General features: G+C 45.2%; 2 protein-coding genes across 2 annotated transcripts; one reads left to right on the forward strand and one right to left on the reverse strand.

The window, feature by feature from the left end:
- Window positions 1-10788: 10788 nt before the first annotated feature.
- LOC103080683 (RING finger protein 113A-like) lies at window positions 10789-18771 on the reverse strand. Its single transcript, XM_082931022.1, is given in 2 exon segments — window positions 10789-10984; window positions 17777-18771. Coding segments are annotated over 2 exon segments (1191 nt in total).
- Window positions 14032-14700, forward strand: LOC103070196 (sentrin-specific protease 8). Its single transcript, XM_007455817.1, has one exon. It carries the CDS (start codon window positions 14062-14064, stop codon window positions 14698-14700), a length of 639 nt encoding a protein of 212 aa, XP_007455879.1. The 5' UTR covers window positions 14032-14061.
- Window positions 18772-19130: the final 359 nt, after the last annotated feature.

The following is a 19130-nucleotide window of genomic DNA, read 5'->3' on the forward strand; positions in this document are numbered from 1 at the left end:
CTGAGTGCCTGTTTGCTTTATGATGTAACCATCACCGGCAAGACTGTAGCCCCAAATCTGAGGAAACTGGAATGCAGGTTTGGGATCCAGGAGTCCTGAACTTCCTTCTTCTGCCCTGTGGGCTCCCACCGTGCCTTCACTCCCAATCGTCTCTTCTCCTACTCCACTAGTGCAAGGAAGATCATCAAGTTCAGTGGCTAAGTAAACATCCTTCCAGAAGCAAAATATCAATATGACCTTCTTGCAGCCATCGTCAAACTTTACCAATCATTGTCTTGAGTGTTCCCTTGGTTTGGGGGAGAGGAAGCCCCTCCTTCCCTTCTGTTAGAGGGGAAAGAAGGAAAAATAGCTTCTATTTACAAATAAAAGACAACTTATAACTTCCTTTCATCCACATATAAATCAGAGGTTTAGGGGAAAGGTGGTGTCAGTTTTGTTGAAACTGCATCTCTCTACAAGCTCTGAAGGGAGAGACAGTTGGAGGTTTCTGATCTTGAATGTGTGTTTCTTGGATCTGTTTTGCTCAGCCAAGTCTTGGTTTTCCTAACATCATCCTTTCATATAATTAACTCTTTGTTACACATGCTACAAAGATCTATACCCAAACTGTGGGTTGACTTTTAATTTTGTTTATTGTGGCTTTGGTTGTACAGAAGTTTTAATTTTGATGTGGTCAAGTTTATGTATAACCAAAGAAATACTTCTATAAAGTCATAGAAGCATGTATTTTCCTTAATAGCTGTAAAACTTTGCTTTTTACATTAAGGTCTCTCATCCATCTGGAACTTATAAAAATTCATATATGATGTGATAAGGGGATATAATTTAATTTATATAGAAAGCCAACGGTTCCAACGCAATTTATTGAATGTCTGTTCTTTTCCCAGGAATCTGAAATACCAGTTTTGTCTTATATCACATTTCCATATGTGTATAGCTCTGTTTCTAATATTTTTGTTTCCTTAGTATATTGCTCCTCTTTGAAGCAAAACAGTACTGTCTTCATTACTATGGCTTTATATATCCTAAGATCTAGTAAGTCTCCCATCCTTTCTCCCAGAATAATTATGATTATTCTTGACCCTTTAGTCTTGCATATGAATTTTAGAATTGATATAAGTTCTGTAAAAAACTATGTTATGATTTTGATTAGCACTGTATTTGGATTTATAGATTAATTTGGGTATGAACTAGCTCTTTAATGTAAAAGAAATGAAGTACTTGCCTAGCAGTCTAAACGCATAAATGTTTCCATTTATTGTATAGCTAATATATCTTTCTTACTTGGCAATATTTTTATGCAAAGCCTTATCTATTGTCATGGTCAATGCCTAACACAAAGCTTCTCTCAATAAATATTTGTGGAATTAATGAATGAACCATGTAGACATTTGTGCTAGACATTTTTTAACTTAGAATGTATTTTGGGAACTCTATGTCATTAGCTATAAATTTTCCAGATTACAAAAATGTCCTTCCTGATTTAGTTTGAGAATGTAGTCTCTCAACAAGAACGCCTAATTTGTAATTATTAAAGCTGCACTAAGTCTACATTTTGCATTTTGTGTGGTCCTATGTTAGTAATTATTGTATAATTTCTGCTTATTTGTTGAGGATGGTGGAGTGAGTTATATCTTCAGATTATATTTTTTAAACCCCTTATTGAAGTATGATTGATGTAAAACATTTTTACATATTTAATATACACAACTTGATGAGTTTGGAGATATACATCCATAAAACCACCATCACAATATATGCCATAAACATGTCCATCACCTCCAAAAGTTTCCTTCTGCCTTCTTTATTTGTAATAATAGTAATAAAGGCTGTGTCAATTTACATTCCCACTAACAGTGTACAAGACTTCGCTTTTCTCCACACCCTCCCAACACTTGTTATCTCTTGTCTTTCATAATAGCTATTCCAACAGGTGTGAGGTGTCTCATTGTGGTCTTGATTTGTATTTTCCTGATGATTAGTGGTACTGAGCACTTTTTCATATACCTGTTGATCAGTAGTTTGTCATATCTATTCAGTTCCTTTACCCATTTTTAAATCAAATTGTTTTCTTTGCTATTGAGTAGTATGAGTTCCTTATACATTTTGGATATTAACCCTTTTTAGATATATTTTCTCCCATTTAGTAGGTTATCTTTTTATTTTGTTGGCTGATTCCTTTGCTGTGAAGAAACTTTTTAGTTTGATGTAGTCCACTTATTTACTTCTGATTTTGTTGCATGTGCTTTTGGTGTCATATCTAAGAAATCATCATCAAAATTAATGTCAAAACATTTCCCCCATTTTCTTCTAGGAGTTTTATGATTTCAGGTCTTTAATGCTTAAGTCTTTAATCCATTTTGAGTCGATTTTTGTGTATGGTAAGATAGAGGTCCAATTTCATTCTTTTGCATGTAGCTATTCAGTCTTCCAACACCACTTATTGCAAAGACTATCATTTCTCATTGTATATTCTTGGCTCTTTTGTTGTAAAATAATTTACCATATATGCATGGGTTTATTTCTGGGGTCTCCATTCTGTTCCATTGATTTTTGTGTCCGTTCTTATGCCAGTACTATACTGTTTTGATTACTATAGCTTTGAACTATAGTTTGAAATCAGGACATGCAATGCTTCCAGCTTTGTACTTCTTTCTTTTTTTTTTTTTTTAACATCTTTATTGGGGTATAATTGATTTACAATGGTGTGTTAGTTTCTGCTTTATAACAAAGTGAATCAGTTATACATATACATATATTCCCATATCTCTTCCCTCTTGCATCTCCCTCCCTCGCACCCTCCCTATCCCACCCCTCCAGGCGGTAACAAAGCACCGAGCTGATATCCCTGTGCCATGCGGCTGCTTCCCACTAGTTATCTACCTTACCTTTGTTAGTGTATATATGTCCATGCCTCTCTCTCGCCCTATCACAGCTCACCCTTCCCCCTCCCCATATCCTCAAGTCCGTTCTCCAGTAGGTCTGTGTCTTTATTCCTGTCTTACCCCTAGGTTCTTCACGACATGTTTTTTTCTTAAATTCCATATATATATGTTAGCATACGGTATTTGTCTTTCTCTTTCTGACTTACGTCACTCTGTATGACAGACTCTAGGTCTATCCACCTCATTACAAATAGCTCAATTTCGGTTTTTTTTATGGCTGAGTAATATTCCATTGTATATATGTGCCACATCTTCTTTATCCATTCATCCGATGATGGACATTTAGGTTGTTTCCATCTCCAGGCTATTGTAAATAGAATTGCAATGAACATTTTGGTACATGACTCTTTTTGAATTTTGGTTTTCTCAGGGTATATGCCCAGTAGTGGGATTGCTGGGTCATATGGTAGTTCTATTTGTAGTTTTTTAAGGAACCTCCATACTGTTCTCCATAGTGGCTGAACCAATTCACATTCCCACCAGCAGTGCAAGAGTGTTCCCTTTTCTCCACACCCTCTCCAGCATTTATTGTTTCTAGATTTTTTGATGATGGCCATTCTGACTGGTGTGAGATGATATCTCATTGTAGTTTTGATTTGCATTTCTCTAATGATTAATGATGTTGAGCATTCTTTCATGTGTTTGTTGGCAGTCTGTATATCTTCTTTGGAGAAATGTCTATTTAGGTCTTCTGCCCATTTTTGGATTGGGTTGTTTATTTTTTTGTTATTGAGCTGCATGAGCTGCCTGTAAATTTTAGAGATTAATCCTTTGTCAGTTGATTCATTTGCAAATATTTTCTCCCATTCTGAGGGCTGTCTTTTGGTCTTGTTTATGGTTTCCTTTGCTGTGCAAAAGCTTTGAAGTTTCATTAGGTCCCATTTGTTTATTTTTGTTTTTATCTCCATTACTCTAGGAGATGGGTCAAGAAGGATCTTGCTGTGATTTATGTCATAGAGTGTTCTGCCTATGTTTTCCTCTAAGAGTTTGATAGTTTCTGGCCTTACATTTAGGTCTTTAATCCATTTTGAGCTTATTTTTGTGTATGGTGTTAGGGAGTGATCTAATCTCATACTTTTACATGTACCTGTCCAGTTTTCCCAGCACCACTTATTGAAGAGGCTGTCCTTTCTCCACTGTACGTTCCTGCCACCTTTATCAAAGATAAGGTGTCCATATGTGCGTGGGTTTATCTCTGGGCTTTCTATCCTATTCCATTGATCTATCTTTCTGTTTTTGTGCCAGTACCATACTGTCTTGATTACTGTAGCTTTGTAGTATAGTCTGAAGTCAGGCAGCCTGATTCCTCCAGCTCCATTTTTTGTTCTCAAGATTGCTTTGGCTATTCGGGGTCTTTTGTGTTTCCATACAAATTGTGAAATTTTTTGTTCTAGTTCTGTGAAAAATGCCAGTGGTAGTTTGATAGGGATTGCATTGAATCTATAGATTGCTTTGGGAAGTAGAGTCATTTTCACAATGTTGATTCTTCCAATCCAAGAACATGGTATATCTCTCCATCTGTTTGTATCATCTTTAATTTCTTTCATCAGTGTCTTATAATTTTCTGCATACAGGTCTTTTGTCTCCTTAGGTAGGTTTATTCCTAGATATTTTATTCTTTTTGTTGCAATGGTAAATGGGAGTGTTTTCTTGATTTCACTTTCAGATTTTTCATCATTAGTATATAGGAATGCCAGAGATTTCTGTGCATTAATTTTGTATCCTGCTACTTTACCAAATTCATTGATTAGCTCTAGTAGTTTTCTGGTAGCATCTTTAGGATTCTCTATGTATAGTATCATGTCATCTGCAAACAGTGACAGCTTTACTTCTTCTTTTCCGATTTGGATTCCTTTTATTTCCTTTTCTTCTCTGATTGCTGTGGCTAAAACTTCCAAAACTATGTTGAATAAGAGTGGTGAGAGTGGGCAACCTTGTCTTGTTCCTGACCTTAGTGGAAATGCTTTCAGTTTTTCGCCATTGAGGATGATGTTGGCTGTGGGCTTGTCATATACGGCCTTTATTATATTGAGGAAAGTTCCCTCTACACCTACTTTCTGCAGGGTTTTTATCATAAATGGGTGTTGAATTTTGTCAAAAGCTTTCTCTGCATCTATTGAGATGATCATATGGTTTTTCTCCTTCAATTTGTTAATATGGTTTATCACATTGATAGATTTGCGTATATTGAAGAATCCTTGCATTCCTGGAATAAACCCCACTTGATCATGGTGTATGATCCTTTTAATGTGCTGTTGGATTCTGTTTGCTAGTATTTTGTTGAGGATTTTTGCATCTATGTTCATCAGTGATATTGGCCTGTAGTTTTCTTTCTTTGTGACATCCTTGTCTGGTTTTGGTCTCTGCTACATTTTGGAAGTGTTTGAGAAGGAGAGGTGTTAACTCTTCTCTAAATGTTTGACAGAATTCGCCTGTGAAGCCATCTGGTCCTGGGCTTTTGTTTGTTGGAAGATTTTTAATCACTTGTGCTTGTGCTTGTGATTGGTCTTGTGCTTGTGATTGTGATTGTGATTGTGATTGTGAGTGCTTGTGATTGGTCTGTTTGTATTTTCTATTTCTTCCTGATTCAGTCTTGGCAGGTTGTGCATTTCTAAGAATTTGTGCATTTCTAAGAATTTGTCCATTTCTTCCAGGTTGTCCATTTTATTGGCATAGAGCTGCTTGTAGTAATCTCTCATGATCTTTTTTATTTCTGCAGTGTCAGTTGTTACTTCTCCTTTTTCATTTCTAATTCTATTGATTTGAGTCTTCTCCCTTTTTTTCTTGATGAGTCTGGCTAATGGTTTATCTATTTTGTTTATCTTCTCAAAGAACCAACTTTTAATTTTATTGATCTTTACTATTGTTTCCTTCATTTATTTTTCATTTATTTCTGATCTGATTTTTATGATTTCTTTCCTTGTGCTAACTTTGGGTTTGTTTTGTTCTTCTTTCTCTAATTGCTTTAGGTGCAAGGTTAGGTTGTTTATTCGAGATGTTTCCTGCTTCTTAAGGTGGGCTTGTATTGCTATAAACTTCCCTTTTAGAAGTGCTTTTGCTGCATCCCATAGGTTTTGGGTCGTTGTGTCTCCATTGTCATTTGTTTCTAGGTATTTTTTATTTCCTCTTTGATTTGTTCAGTGATATCTTGATTATTAAGTAGTGTATTGTTTAGCCTCCATGTGTTTGTATTTTTTACAGATCTTTTCCTGTAATTGATATCTAGTCTCATGGCGTTGTTGTCGGAAAAGATACTTGATACAATTTCAATTTTCTTAAATTTACCAAGGCTTGCTTTGTGACCCAAGATATGATCTATCCTGGAGAATGTTTCATGAGCACTTGAGAAAAATGTGTATTCTGTTGTTTTTGGATGGAGTGTCCTATAAATATCAATTAAGTCCATCTTGTTTAATGTATCATTTAAGGCTTGTGTTTCCTTATTTTCATTTTGGATGATCTGTCCATTGGTGAAAGTAGGGTGTTAAAGTCCCCTACTATGAATGTGTTACTGTCGATTTCCCCTTTTATGGCTGTTAGTATTTGCCTTATGTATTGAGGTGCTCCTATGTTGGGTGCATAAATATTTACAATTTTTATATCTTCTTCTTGGATTGATACCTTGATCATTACATAGTGTCCTTCTTTGTCTCCTGTAATAGTCTTTATTTTAAAGTCTATTTTGTCTGATATGAGAATTGCTACTCCATCTTTCTTTTGGTTTCCATTTGCATGGAATATCTTTTCCATCCCCTTACTTTCAGTCTGTATGTGTCCCTAGGTTTGGAAGTGGGTCTCTTGTAGACAGCATATATATGGGTCTTGTTTTTGTATCCATTCAGCCAATCTGTGTCTTTTGGTGGGAGCATTTAGTCCATTTACATTTAAGGTAATTATCGATATGTATGTTCCTATTCCCATTTTCTAAATTGTTTTGGGTTCGTTATTATAGGACTTTTCCTTCTCTTGTGTTTTTGTCTAGAGAAGTTCCTTTAGCATTTGTTGTAAAGCTGGTTTGGTGGTGCTGAACTCTCTCAGCTTTTGCTTGTCTGTAAAGGTTTTAATTTCTCCATCAAATCTGAATGAGATCCTTGCTGGGTAGAGTAATCTTGGTTGCAGGTTTTTCTCCTTCATCACTTTCAGTATGTCCTGCCACTCCCTTCTGGCTTGTAGAGTTTCTGCTGAGAGATCAGCTGTTAACCTTATGGGGATTCCCTTGTGTGTTATTTGTTGTTTTTCCCTTGCTGCTTTTAATATGCTTTCTTTGTATTTAGTTTTTGACAGTTTGATTAATTAGTGGCCTCTCCTGCTGCGGAGCACAGGCTCCAGTCGCACAGGCTCAGTGGCCATGGCCCACAGGCTCAGCTGCTCCGCGGCACGTGGGATCCTCCCAGACCGGGGCATGAACCCGTGTCCCCTGCATCGGCAGGCGGACTCTCAACCACTGCGCCACCAGGGAAGCCCTCCCTTGCTGCTTTTAATATGCTTTCTTTGTATTTAGTTTTTGACAGTTTGATTAATATGTGTCTTGGCGTATTTCTCCTTGAATTTATCCTGTATGGGACTCTCTGTGCTTCCTGGACTTGATTAACGATTTCCTTTCCCATATTAGGGAAGTTTTCAACTATAATCTCTTCAAATATTTTCTCAGTCCCTTTCTTTTTCTCTTCTTCTTCTGGAACCCCTATAATTCGAATGTTGGTGCGTTTAATGTTGTCCCAGAGGTCTCTGAGACTGTCCTCAGTTCTTTTCATTCTTTTTTCTTTATTCTGCTCTGCAGTAGTTATTTCCACTATTTTATCTTCCAGGTCACTTATCCGTTCTTCTGCCTCATTTATTCTGCTATTGATCCCATCTAGAGTATTTTTCATTTCATTTATTGTGTTGTTCATCATTGTCTGTTTCATCTTTATTTCTTCTAGGTCCTTGTTAACTGTTTCTTGCATTTTGTCCATTCTATTTCCAAGATTTTGGATCATCTTTACTATCATTATTCTGAATTCTTTTTCAGGTAGACTGCCTATTTCCTCTTCATTTGTTAGGTCTGGTGCGTTTTTATCTTGCTCCTTCATCTGCTGTGTGTTTTTCTGTCTTCTCATTTTGCTTATCTTACTGTGTTTGGGGTCTCCTTTTTGCAGGCTGCAGGTTCGTAGTTCCCGTTGTTTTTGGTGTCTGTCCCCAGTGGCTAAGGTTGGTTCAGTGGGTTGTGTAGGCTTCCTGGTGGAGGGGACTAGTGCCTGTGTTCTGGTGGATGAGGCTGGATCTTGTCTCTCTAGTGGGCAGGTCCATGTCTGGTGGTGTGTTTTGGGGTGTCTGTGGCCTTATTATGATTTTAAGCAGCCTCTCTGCTAATGGGTGGGGTTGTGTTCCTGTCTTGCTAGTTGTTTGGCATAGGTTGTCCAGCACTGTAGCTTGCTGGTCGTTGAGTGAAGCTGGTTGCTGGTGTTGAGATGGAGATCTCTGGGAGATTTTTGTCGTTTGATATTACGTGGATCTGGGAGGTGTCTTGTTGACCAGTGTCCTGAAGTTGGCTTTCCCACCTCAGAGGCACAGCAGTGACTCCTGGCTGCAGCACCAAGAGCCTTTTATCCACACGGCTCAGAATAAAAGGGAGAAAATGTAGAGAGAAAGAATTAGTAGAAGTAGGAAGAAAGAAAGAAAGGAGGGAAGGAAGGAAGGGAGGAAGGAAGGAAGAAAGAAAGAAAGAAGAAAAGGAAAGAAGGAAAGAAAGGAGGGAGGGAGGCAGGCAGGAAGAAAGGAAGGAGGGAAGGAAGGAAAAAAGAAAGAAAGAATATACAGTAAAATAAAATAAAGTATAATAAAGTTTTTAAATTTAAAAATAATTATTTAGGGTTAAAAAAAAAAGGGCCAGATAGAACCTTCAGACAAATGGTGGAAGCAAAGCTATACAGACAAAATCTTAACATAGAAGCATACACATACACCCTCACAAAAAGAGGTAAAGGGGAAAAAATCATAAATCTTGCTCTCAAAGTCCACCTCCTCAATTTGGGACGATTTGTTGTCTATTCATGTACTCCACAGATGCAGGGTCCATCAAGTTGATTGTGGAGCTTTAATCCACTGCTTCTGAGGCTGATGGGAGAGATTTCCTTTTCTCTTCTTTGTCCTCACAGCTCACAGGGCCTCAGCTTTGGATTTGGCCCCGCCTCTGCGTGTAGGTCGCTGGCGGGGGTCTGTTTTTTGCTCAGACAGGACGGGGTTAAAGGAGCTGCTGATTCGGGGGCTCTGGTGCACTCAGGCCGGGGGGAGGGAGGGGCACGGCGTGCGGGGCGGGCCTGCGACGGCAGAGGCCGGCGTGACGTTGCACCTGCCCGAGGCGCGCTGTGCATTCTCCTGGTGAAGTTGTCCCTGGATCCCAGGACCCTGGCAGTGGCGGGCTGCATAGGCTCCCCGGAAGAAGGGTGTGGATAGTGACCTGTGCTCGCACACAGGTCCCTTGGTGGCGGCAGCAGCAGCCTTAGCGTCTCCCGCCCGTCTCTGTGGTCTGCGCTTTTAACCGCGGCTCGTGCCCGTCTCTGGGGTGTGCGTTTTTAGCGGTGGCTCGCGCCCGTCTCTGGAGTTCCTTTAAGCAGCACTCTTAAACCCCTTTCCTCGCGCACCGGGAAACAAAGAGGGAAGAAAAAGTCTCTTGCCTCTTCGGCAGCTCCAGACCTTTTCCCGGACTCCCTCCCGGCTAGCCGTGGCGCACTAACCCCTGCAGGCTGTTTTCACGCAGCCAATCCCAGTCCTCTCCCTGCGCTCCGACCAAAGTCCGAGCCTCAGCTCGCAGCCCCACCCGCCCCGGCGGGTGAGCAGACGAGCCTCTCGGGCTGGTGAGTGCCGGCTGGCCCCGATCCTCTGTGCGGGAATCTCTCCGCTTTGCCCTCCGCACCCCTGTTGCTCTCCTCCGTGGCTTCGAAGCTCCCCCCTCTGTCTCCCACAGTATCCGCCTGTGAAGGGGCTTCCTAGTGTGTGGAAACCTTTCCTCCTTCACAGCTCCCTCCCACTGGTGCCGGTGCTGTCCCTATTCTTTTGTCTCTGTTTTTTCTTTTTTTCTTTTGCCCTACCCAGGTACGTGGGGAGTTTCTTGCCTTTGGGAGGTCTGAGGTCTTCTGCCAGCATTCAGTAGGTGTTCTGTAGGAGTTGCTCCACCTGTAGATTTATTTCTGGTGTATCTGTGGGGAGGAAGGTGATCTCCGCCTTTTACTCTTCCGCCGTCTTCCCCGCTCTACCTGTTCTTCTTTCTTAAGATTGCTTTCCCTATTTGGGTTCTTCTGTGGTTCCATACAAATTTTAGATTTGTTAATTCTATTCTGTGAAAAATGCCATTGGAAACTTGATAGGGATTGCATAGAATCTGTGGATCACTTTAGGTGGTATGGCGGTTTTAACAATAATAATTCTTCTGATCCTTGAGCATGGAGTATCTTTCCACTTATTTGTGTCATCTTCAACTACTTTTATTAATGTCTTATTGTTTTCAGTGTACAGATCTTACACCATTTTGTGTGAATTTATTCCTAAGTATTTTATTCTATTGATCATATTTCAAATGGGATTGTTTGCTTAATTTCTCTTTCTGATAGTTCATTGTTAGTGTATAAAAATGTGACTGATTCTTGTATATTGATTTTCTATGCTGCAACTTCAGTGGATTCAGGACTGTCATAACAAAGTACCAACAACTGAGTGGCCCAGAACAATAGAAATTTATTATCTCACAGTTCTATAGGCTAGAAAACAGATTAAGGTGCTGACAAGGTCATGCCCTCTCTGAAGGTACTAGGGAAGGACTTCCCCCCCCCACAAAACAACATTTGATTTGAGAATAATGGGAAAATTAAGTAATGGGAATTGGACCCTCATCGGGGTCTTCTGGGAAATCAGAAGCACCACCCTCTTCTGCAGCTCTATGCTTCTTTAGTTTAGCAATCAATTCTTTTGCTGGATTGAAGATGCCATTGGTCTGCTGGTCACAGGCATAGCACGGGGTGGTGCAAAAATGCTGCAGTGCACAGCTCTCACAGAAATAATGCCTGTGTAAGGAACGGCACCAAAGACGGAGGACAGCTTAAGCAAGCTTTATTAGGGAGCGCTCCCGGGCGAGGTTCACGGGTCCGAGAGAACGGGGCCAGAGAAGTCGCGCCCGGGCGAGGGTTTGGGCAGAATTTATAGGGGAAGAAGGGAAAGGGGTGTGGTGACTCCGGGAGGGCACAGGATATTCCTTATTTGGTGGTCTCTTCGGGTATCGTGGCAATATCTGGTGCTGGTTGTATCAGTCTTGGGACCGTTAGTCCCGCCCCTCGAAAGGCGGGAAGGCTGGGCCGGGTGGAAAGTCCCCAGGTCAGTTCCTGGAACTGGGTGATCCGGAAAGTCTCCATGTCAGTTTCTGGAACTGGGTGGTCCGGAAAGTTTCGGTCTGATGCAACCTGTGAGTCTGATTGCGTTCCCCTGCCTCGGGCCAGTTGGCCTTACATCCCGACATCTTTGGTGTAATGGGGCGGCGTTCTGATCCCTGGCTACTTCTTGCTGAATGGGGGCGTCGAAAGGGGAGTCGGGCGACCAGAGGTCCGAGGCTTAAGGGAGACCAGTGGGGGGTTCTGTAGGAAGCAAGGTGTAAGGGCCGAGGAGCATTTGGTTTGTGGCCACCTGAGAGACTTCCTCCATGCGCCTGCGAAGGAACCTAAGAAAACAGGGAGCAAACATGAGCAAGATACAGATGAGAATTAAGGGGCCTAAGATTGGTGTTAGCCAGGTGTAGAGGGTGGATCGCCACCAATCGGGGATTGGGGAGGTGGACTGTTGGTGTTTGCGTTGGAGTTCTTCTCTTAAGCGATGGAGGGCTTTTACGTTGTCTTCGACCAGTCCTGTTTCATTGATGTAATAGCAGCATTCTTCCTGTAGGAAGAGGTAGGTACCTCCTTTGCCGGCGTCAGGAGATCCAGGGCTCGTCGATTCTGGAGAGCGACTCGGGCTACTGAGGTGGTCTGGCGCTGGAGGGAGGTGATGGAGGCGGCAGAAGCCTTGATGGCTAGCTGCAGTTTCTGTTCTAGGTCACGGGATGTTGAGACACTGTGTGTTAGGGCTCCTACCCCGATGCCCGCAGCAACGAGAGAGGAGGCGAGGGAAGTGCCTGCGACCATAGGGAGAAAGATGGCCCTTTGGCCCTTAGAGAGGTCGAGGGCCCGTGTGAGTGCTATCAGTTCAGCCCTTTGAGAGGTTGTCCCTTCTGGGAGGCTGTTAGCCTCGATAATCGTTGAGATAGTTACCACCGCATAGGCTGCCCGTCGGCGTCCGTCAGGACCGAGTATTGAGCTGTCATCTACGAAGAGGGTGCGGTCCGGGTTTGAAAAGAGGGGTGTCAAAGAGTCCCTCTCTCGGCGGGCTAAGGGACTCTACGACTTGGGGGCAGGAGTGGGAAGGGGAGGTCCCGGTATCGGAGATAGGCAAGAGGGAGGCCGGGTTTAGGCCGGGGGGAGAGGTCGAGGGAGATAGCAGGGTTTTCAATGAACAGTAGGTGGAACTCCTGGATACGGGAGGCGCCCAGGAGGGAGAGAGACTTGTGTCCTAGAAGGTCGACCAGCCAGTGGGAGGAAAACACGGTTAGTGGGTGGGCCAGAGTCAGTTTGAGTGTTTGTTTGGTCAGTTCGGCTCCCGCTGCTAGGGCCCGAAGGCATGGTTGCCATCCCCGAATGGTTGGGTCTAGCTGTTTGGAGAGGTAACCCACAGGGCGGTAGGAAGGCCCTATAGGCCGGGCAAGGAGTCCAGTGGCTATTCCGGCCCGTTCATCCACAAAAAGGTGAAAAGGTCGGTTTGGGTTGGGCAGAGAAAGGGGAGAAGATATCAGAGCGTTACGGAGGGTGAGAGAGGCCTGTCGAACGGCGGAAGGGGAGGGGAGGGGGCCTTGAGGGGCTTCTTTAGCGGCTAGATATAAGGGTTTAGCGAGGGGAGAAAAGTTAGGGATCCAGTGCCGGAAAAATCCTATAAGGCCCCAAAAGGAGAGAATTTGCTCCACCGTTTCCGGAGGCTGGAGTTCACGGATAATCCGGGTGCGGTTGGCTGTTAGACCTTTTGTGGTAGGGGTAAGGTGGAGCCCCAGGTAGGTTACAGAAGATACAGATAACTGAGCCTTGGCTGGGGAGACCCGATAACCGCGAGAGCCAAGGTAATTGAGGAGATCTGCCGTATGTTGTCTTGAGAGGGTGAGAGACTATAAGGGAGGAGGTCATCTACATATTGAAGGAGTGTGCTGGGGGTAAGGGAGCAGGAAGTGAGGTCCCGTGCCAGCGCCTGACGGAAGAGGTGAGGACTGTCGCGGAAGCCCTGGGGAAGAACTGTCCAGGTGAGCCGACTGGAAGTATGAGTATCCGGATCCGTCCAGGTAAAGGCGAAGAGGAAATAGGAGTCGGGATGTAGGGGGAGAGTGAAAAAGGCATCTTTGAGATCCAGAACCGTAAAGTGGGTTGTGGATGGGGGGATATGGGAGAGCAAGGTGTATGGGTTTGGTACTACTGGGTGGAGAGGAATTATGGCCTCATTGATTAGTCAGAGGTCCTGGACCAGGAGATAATCCCCAGGGGCCTTGCGGACAGGCAGGATGGGGGTGTTGCAGGGAGAATCAGTGGGCATAAGGAGTCCCTGGTTTAGGAGTCTGGTGATAATAGGTTGTAGGCCCCTAAGGTGAGTCTCAAAGATGGGAAATTGGGGCCTTGATGGAAATTTGCAGGGGTCCTTTAGGCGGATGAGGACGGGGGAATGGTGTGTTGCTATTATGGGCTTAGAAGTATCCCAAACGTGGGGATTGATTGGGTTCGGTGTGATTGGAAGAGGGGGATAGGAGGGGGAGGGTTCTAGAGACAGGCCGAGAAGAGGAAGCAGGAGTTGGGAGGAGGGGACCTTAGGGTCAAGTCTAACCAGCTGGAGGGAGGCCCCTAAGTGGAAAAGGACATCTCGGCCTAGCAAGGGAACTGGGCAGGATGGTATGACTAAGAAGGAATGAGTAAAAGGGAGTCCTTTGTGTTTTCCGGCCAATAGAGAGCCGCCTGAAGGCTGATTGGGTTGGTGAGGTCTGAGGCAGCTTCTGGAATTTCTGAGCAGCCCTGGTCAGTACAAGATGGACCCAGTAGTCTTGAGTTACATGGACAGTCTACTGCGGCAATCAGATGTCTCACTATTGGATCCTCCAAGCTGGCTCAATGACCATATTATTGGGTTTGCCTTTGAGTACTTTGCCAACAGTCAGTTTCATGACTGCTCTGACCATGTCTGCTTCATCAGCCCTGAAGTCACCCAGTTCATCAAGTGCACTGGCAACCCAGCAGAGATCGCCATGTTCCTTGAACCCTTGGACCTCCCTCACAAGAGAGTTGTATTTTTAGCCATCAATGATAATTCCAACCAGGCAGCTGGGGGAACCCATTGGAGTTTGTTGGTTTATCTCCAAGATAAAAATAGCTTTTTTCATTATGATTCTCATAGTAGGAGCAACTCAGTCCATGCAAAGCAGGTAGCAGAGAAACTAGAGGCTTTCTTAGGCAGAAAAGGAGACAAATTGGCCTTTGTGGAAGAGAAAGCCCCTGCTCAACAAAACAGCTATGACTGTGGGATGTACGTGATATGTAACACTGAGGCCTTGTGTCAGAACTACTTCAGGCAACAGCCAGAATCACTATTGCAGCTACTCACTCCTACGTACATCACAAAGAAGAGAGGAGAATGGAAAGATCTCATTGCCACACTTGCTAAAAATTAGCTGTTGAAATGTATTTGTGACTTTTGAAGTCTCCTCGCCTCTCCCCATGTATTTGGATGGCTACAACCTCAGTGCCTGAGGGAAGATGCCTGGTAGAGGAAAGGTTAGAATTCTTACTTCTTCCTGAGAGAATGTTATCCTCTGTATTATCCTAATGGAAAGTTTCACTTTAACCCTAGCTTGAGAGCAATATGTTCTGTGAAAATGTCTTGAAAATATGCACCAAAACCTTAAAACCAAGCTATCTTAACACTTATTAATTCCCTTTTGGTCTCCCTTATCCACATTGGCTTATTCCAAAGGAAAAGCAGTGATTGGTAAAACAAATTAAGACTATGTGAAGTCTAGAATGCAAGAAGAAAATTATAGCAGAACCAAAAACTTATTGCACAGCCCACATATTTTTTTTTATCAAAAGTGATTTGACATAACATGACCTATAACTAAATAAACAATTTAAAAGCCAAAAAAAAAAAAAAAAAAAAAAGGGAGTCCTTCGATATGATATGGGAGTGGACCAGTCTGGAGTGGGAAGGATGGTTTGCCATCAGTACCCATGACTGAGATCTGGGAAGGAGAAACTGGCCCAGAATAGGTAGGCAGGACCAAATAGGTAGCCCCTGTGTCCACCAGAAATGAGATGGACTTACCCGCTACCTGTAGCGTTACCCTGGGCTCGGCGAGGGCGATGGGGGTCTTCGAGTCTGGGCGCCGTCAGTCATCAGCCAATCCCAGCAGTTCGAGTGGTAATGCCATTGGGTCAGCCTGCCCCCCGCGTGGAGACGCTGAGGGAGGGCCAGTCGTAGGGCAGTCACTCTTCCAGTGGCCCGTTAGCCCGCAGCTGGGACAGGGCTTAGAAGGAGGTCGGGGATTGGGACATTGGCGAACCCAGTGGCCTTCTCTTCTGCATTTGAAGCAGGCCCCTGGCGGGGTTGCCTTTTGCGGACCCCGTGGATGCTGTGATCCATGGGAGATGGCCGGCCTTAGGGCGGCTACAAGAGCTTGGGTTTGGAGGGCCCCCTTTGGGTGCATCCGAGCCTGTCTGCTGGATTCTGCCAAATCCTCACGGCCATTATAGACTTTAAAGGCCATCTTTACCAGATCTCGAATAGGGGTCTGAGGGCTGTCTTCTGCCCGTTTTAATTTCTTTCGGATGTCCAGGGCTGATTGGGTAATAAAATGGGTGGCTAGGACCGTTGCCCCTGCCTGGGTGTCGGGATCCAGCCGGGTGTAGAGAGTTAAGGCCTCTGTAAGGCGATTGAGAAAGATAGCTGGATTTTCGTTAGGTTCTTGGGTTATCTCTTTTAGTTTCTCAAAATTGACTACCTTATGAGCGTCAGCCTGCATGCCAGCCAGGAGGCATTGGATCATGAGGTCGTGTTTACGACGGCCATCTTGGCCATCCTGATAAGTCCAGCCTGGATTGGTGCCAGGTACAGCAGTCGCTCCGACAGGCATGGAGTTGTCGGTGAGGTGAACCTGATCTGCATGGTTTCGGGCAGCAGTTTGAATTCTTTCCCTCTTGTCAGGGGTCAGAGTAGAAGATAGGATCACAAAGATATTGTGCCAGGTTAGATCGTAAGCTTGAGAGAGGTAGCGAAATTCTTTGATGTAGCGGGAAAAGTCGGCAGAAAAGGAGCCTAATCGCTTTTCTATTTGAGAGAGATCTTGGAGGGAAAAGGGAACATGAACTCTAACTAATCCGTCCGCTCCTGCTCCCTCCCTCAGAGGGCAGAGGAGGTTTGGATCTTGGGAGTCCTGAGAGCGTGTATGTGCACTAATTGGCGAAGCAAGGGGTGTGGGAGGAGAAACCGTTGAGGGAGGCGGGGGAGCAGTTGGAGGGGCCGGAGGGGGTTCGGGAGGAGGAGGGACCGCTTCGGGGTAGGATGGAGGTTGGAGAGGAGCTCTGGAGGGGGGAGAGGCGAGAGATTCGGGTGGGTCGGCTAATGGAGAGGGGTCATCGTCAAAGGAAATTAGGGGCTTGGATGTAGGAGATGTCTGTTTGGCAAGAAGGATCTGGGAAGCGGAACAATCGACGCAGAGGGAAGGGCGGGAGTGTAAATACCAGAAGGCCTGTACATAGGGGACCATTTGCCCGTCCTGCGGCAGTAATTATCTAGATCACGGAGGATGTTAAAATCGAAAGTCCCTTCAGGAGGCCATTTGGATTGATTGTCTAGAGGATATTGTGGCCAGGCCACAGTGGAATAGAAAATAAGCCGTCGGCAACGGAGATCTTGGGAGAAGCCGAGGGCTGTAAAATTGGCTAGGAGACACCCCAAGGGCGTCTTAGGATCTGGTTTCGATTGTGAGGTTCCCATGACCCCCAGTCTGTCCCTGGTCTCACTCTCCAATTCACGGCAGGTCAGAGAGCAGTCAGGCAATTGGGACGCCTCCACAGTTGCCCGAGGCCCGGAGAGAGGACGAGGAGTCCCTGACGCGGCCGCGATTAAGGACAGGGAGTCCGGTGGGCAGGGACTCTGAGGGTCGGAGGGAACAAGGGAGGGGGACTTACCCCGTTTTCTGCCGGATCGGGTGGATGAGTAGAGGTTCCCTGGTTGTCTCCTGGGGGAGGGGAGGAGCGGCCCGCGCGGTAACCCGTGGGGCTTGGTACCCCTCCCGGGTTTCGGCACCAAATGTAAGGAACGGCACCAAAGACGGAGGACAGCTTAAGCAAGCTTTATTAGGGAGCGCTCCCGGGCGAGGTTCACGGGTCCGAGAGAACGGGGCCAGAGAAGTCGCGCCCGGGCGAGGGTTTGGGCAGAATTTATAGGGGAAGAAGGGAAAGGGGTGTGGTGACTCCGGGAGGGCGCAGGATATTCCTTATTTGGTGGTCTCTTCGGGTATCGTGGCAATATCTGGTGCTGGTTGTATCAGTCTTGGGACCGTTAGTCCCGCCCCTCGAAAGGCGGGAAGGCTGGGCCGGGTGGAAAGTCCCCAGGTCAGTTCCTGGAACTGGGTGATCCGGAAAGTCTCCATGTCAGTTTCTGGAACTGGGTGGTCCGGAAAGTTTCGGCCTGATGCAACCTGTGAGTCTGATTGCGTTCCCCTGCCTCGGGCCAGTTGGCCTTACAGCCTGCACTTGGTGACAACTGGGTTTTGGAAGGTCTGGCGACAGATGAACGGTATTTACTCGTCATCGCTTCCCACTTCATAGTTTTCATCCTTATGGGCATCATAGCGACCCTCGTCAAGCTCACGTTCGATCTGCCAGCCATGTTTGTAATCTGAACGGTCATGGAGGAATTTGCAGCTGTCTCCAAAGCCGCAAAAGCCAGTCTCCTTGTAGTCCTTACAAATGTCGGGCTGGTAATCCCAGCTCACGGTGGCACGCAGATGCTCGGGAGCTCGGATGGGGCCTTTCCGCACCATCTTGGAGGAGGCATTGCCCATTGATGTATCCTTGGGCTTCATGTACTTCTGATAATTATTGATTCCCCGATAGATCTTGTCATCTTCCTTGTGCCTCAGCTCCTCCTGGATCTTCTGGCTGCGCTCAAAGATGGCTTGTGCGTCACGCTCCTTCTCTGTGTCTAGCTCGTAGACCGCAGTCGCACCCATATCCTCTGGCCCCACGGGTTTCCCTGAGCGAGTGGACTTACAGACCACGCCGAGGCTCTCGGGCTCGTTCTCCTCCTGGCTACTCTGGTCACCATAAGCTGCCTTCTGTTTACCAATGCCAGGGGTCTTCTGTATCATCGGATTGTGGGTCGCCCGCTTCTTTTCCCGGCTAACCACAGCGCTGCCTTCGTCACTGTTGCTGCTGTCGTCTCCGGACTCTTGGTGGCAGATCGGGCGCTTTCTGAGACCTGTAGCCCCTTTTCGCCCAGGCTTTTTGAAAAGAAAGGTGCACATCTGGTCTGTCATCTTTCCTGGAAAAAGTTGCTCTGCCGTTTTAAGAGTCTCGGGTTCCCAAACGGCTGTGGCCTGCTGGGTGGGGCGGGGCTTCTTCACGTCACTGCACGTAGTGCGCTCCGCCGCACGTGCATGCAAAATCGGTTTCAGAAAAAGGCGTGGCCGTGGACACTGCGGGAGCACGAGTGGCCATAGTTCTTTGACTTGGGGTAGCATAACTCCAGTGTTCACGTGGCTTTCTCCCTGTGTGTTTGTCTGTCTTTTCACATGGTGTTCTTTTTATCAGGACAACAGTCATATTGAATTAGGGACCCATCGTACTCCAGTTTGATCTCATCTTAACTAATTACATCAGCATGATCCCATTTCCAAATCAGGTCACATTCGGAAGCAATGGGAGCTAGGGCTTCAACATATAAATTTTGAGGGGGTGGGCTCAATTCAACCCATAGCACATCTATTAAATCACCTGTTACAACTTATTATAATTAGTTTATTTATCTATTATTTTTAAAATAATTAGTTTATTTACGTGTCTTTATTCCTTAACTCCTCTGCAGAATATAAATTCTTTC

Source organism: Lipotes vexillifer, unplaced genomic scaffold, assembly GCF_000442215.2.
Source record: "Lipotes vexillifer unplaced genomic scaffold, Lipotes_vexillifer_v1.1 scaffold977, whole genome shotgun sequence".
In the NCBI taxonomy this organism is placed as follows: domain Eukaryota; kingdom Metazoa; phylum Chordata; class Mammalia; order Artiodactyla; family Lipotidae; genus Lipotes; species Lipotes vexillifer.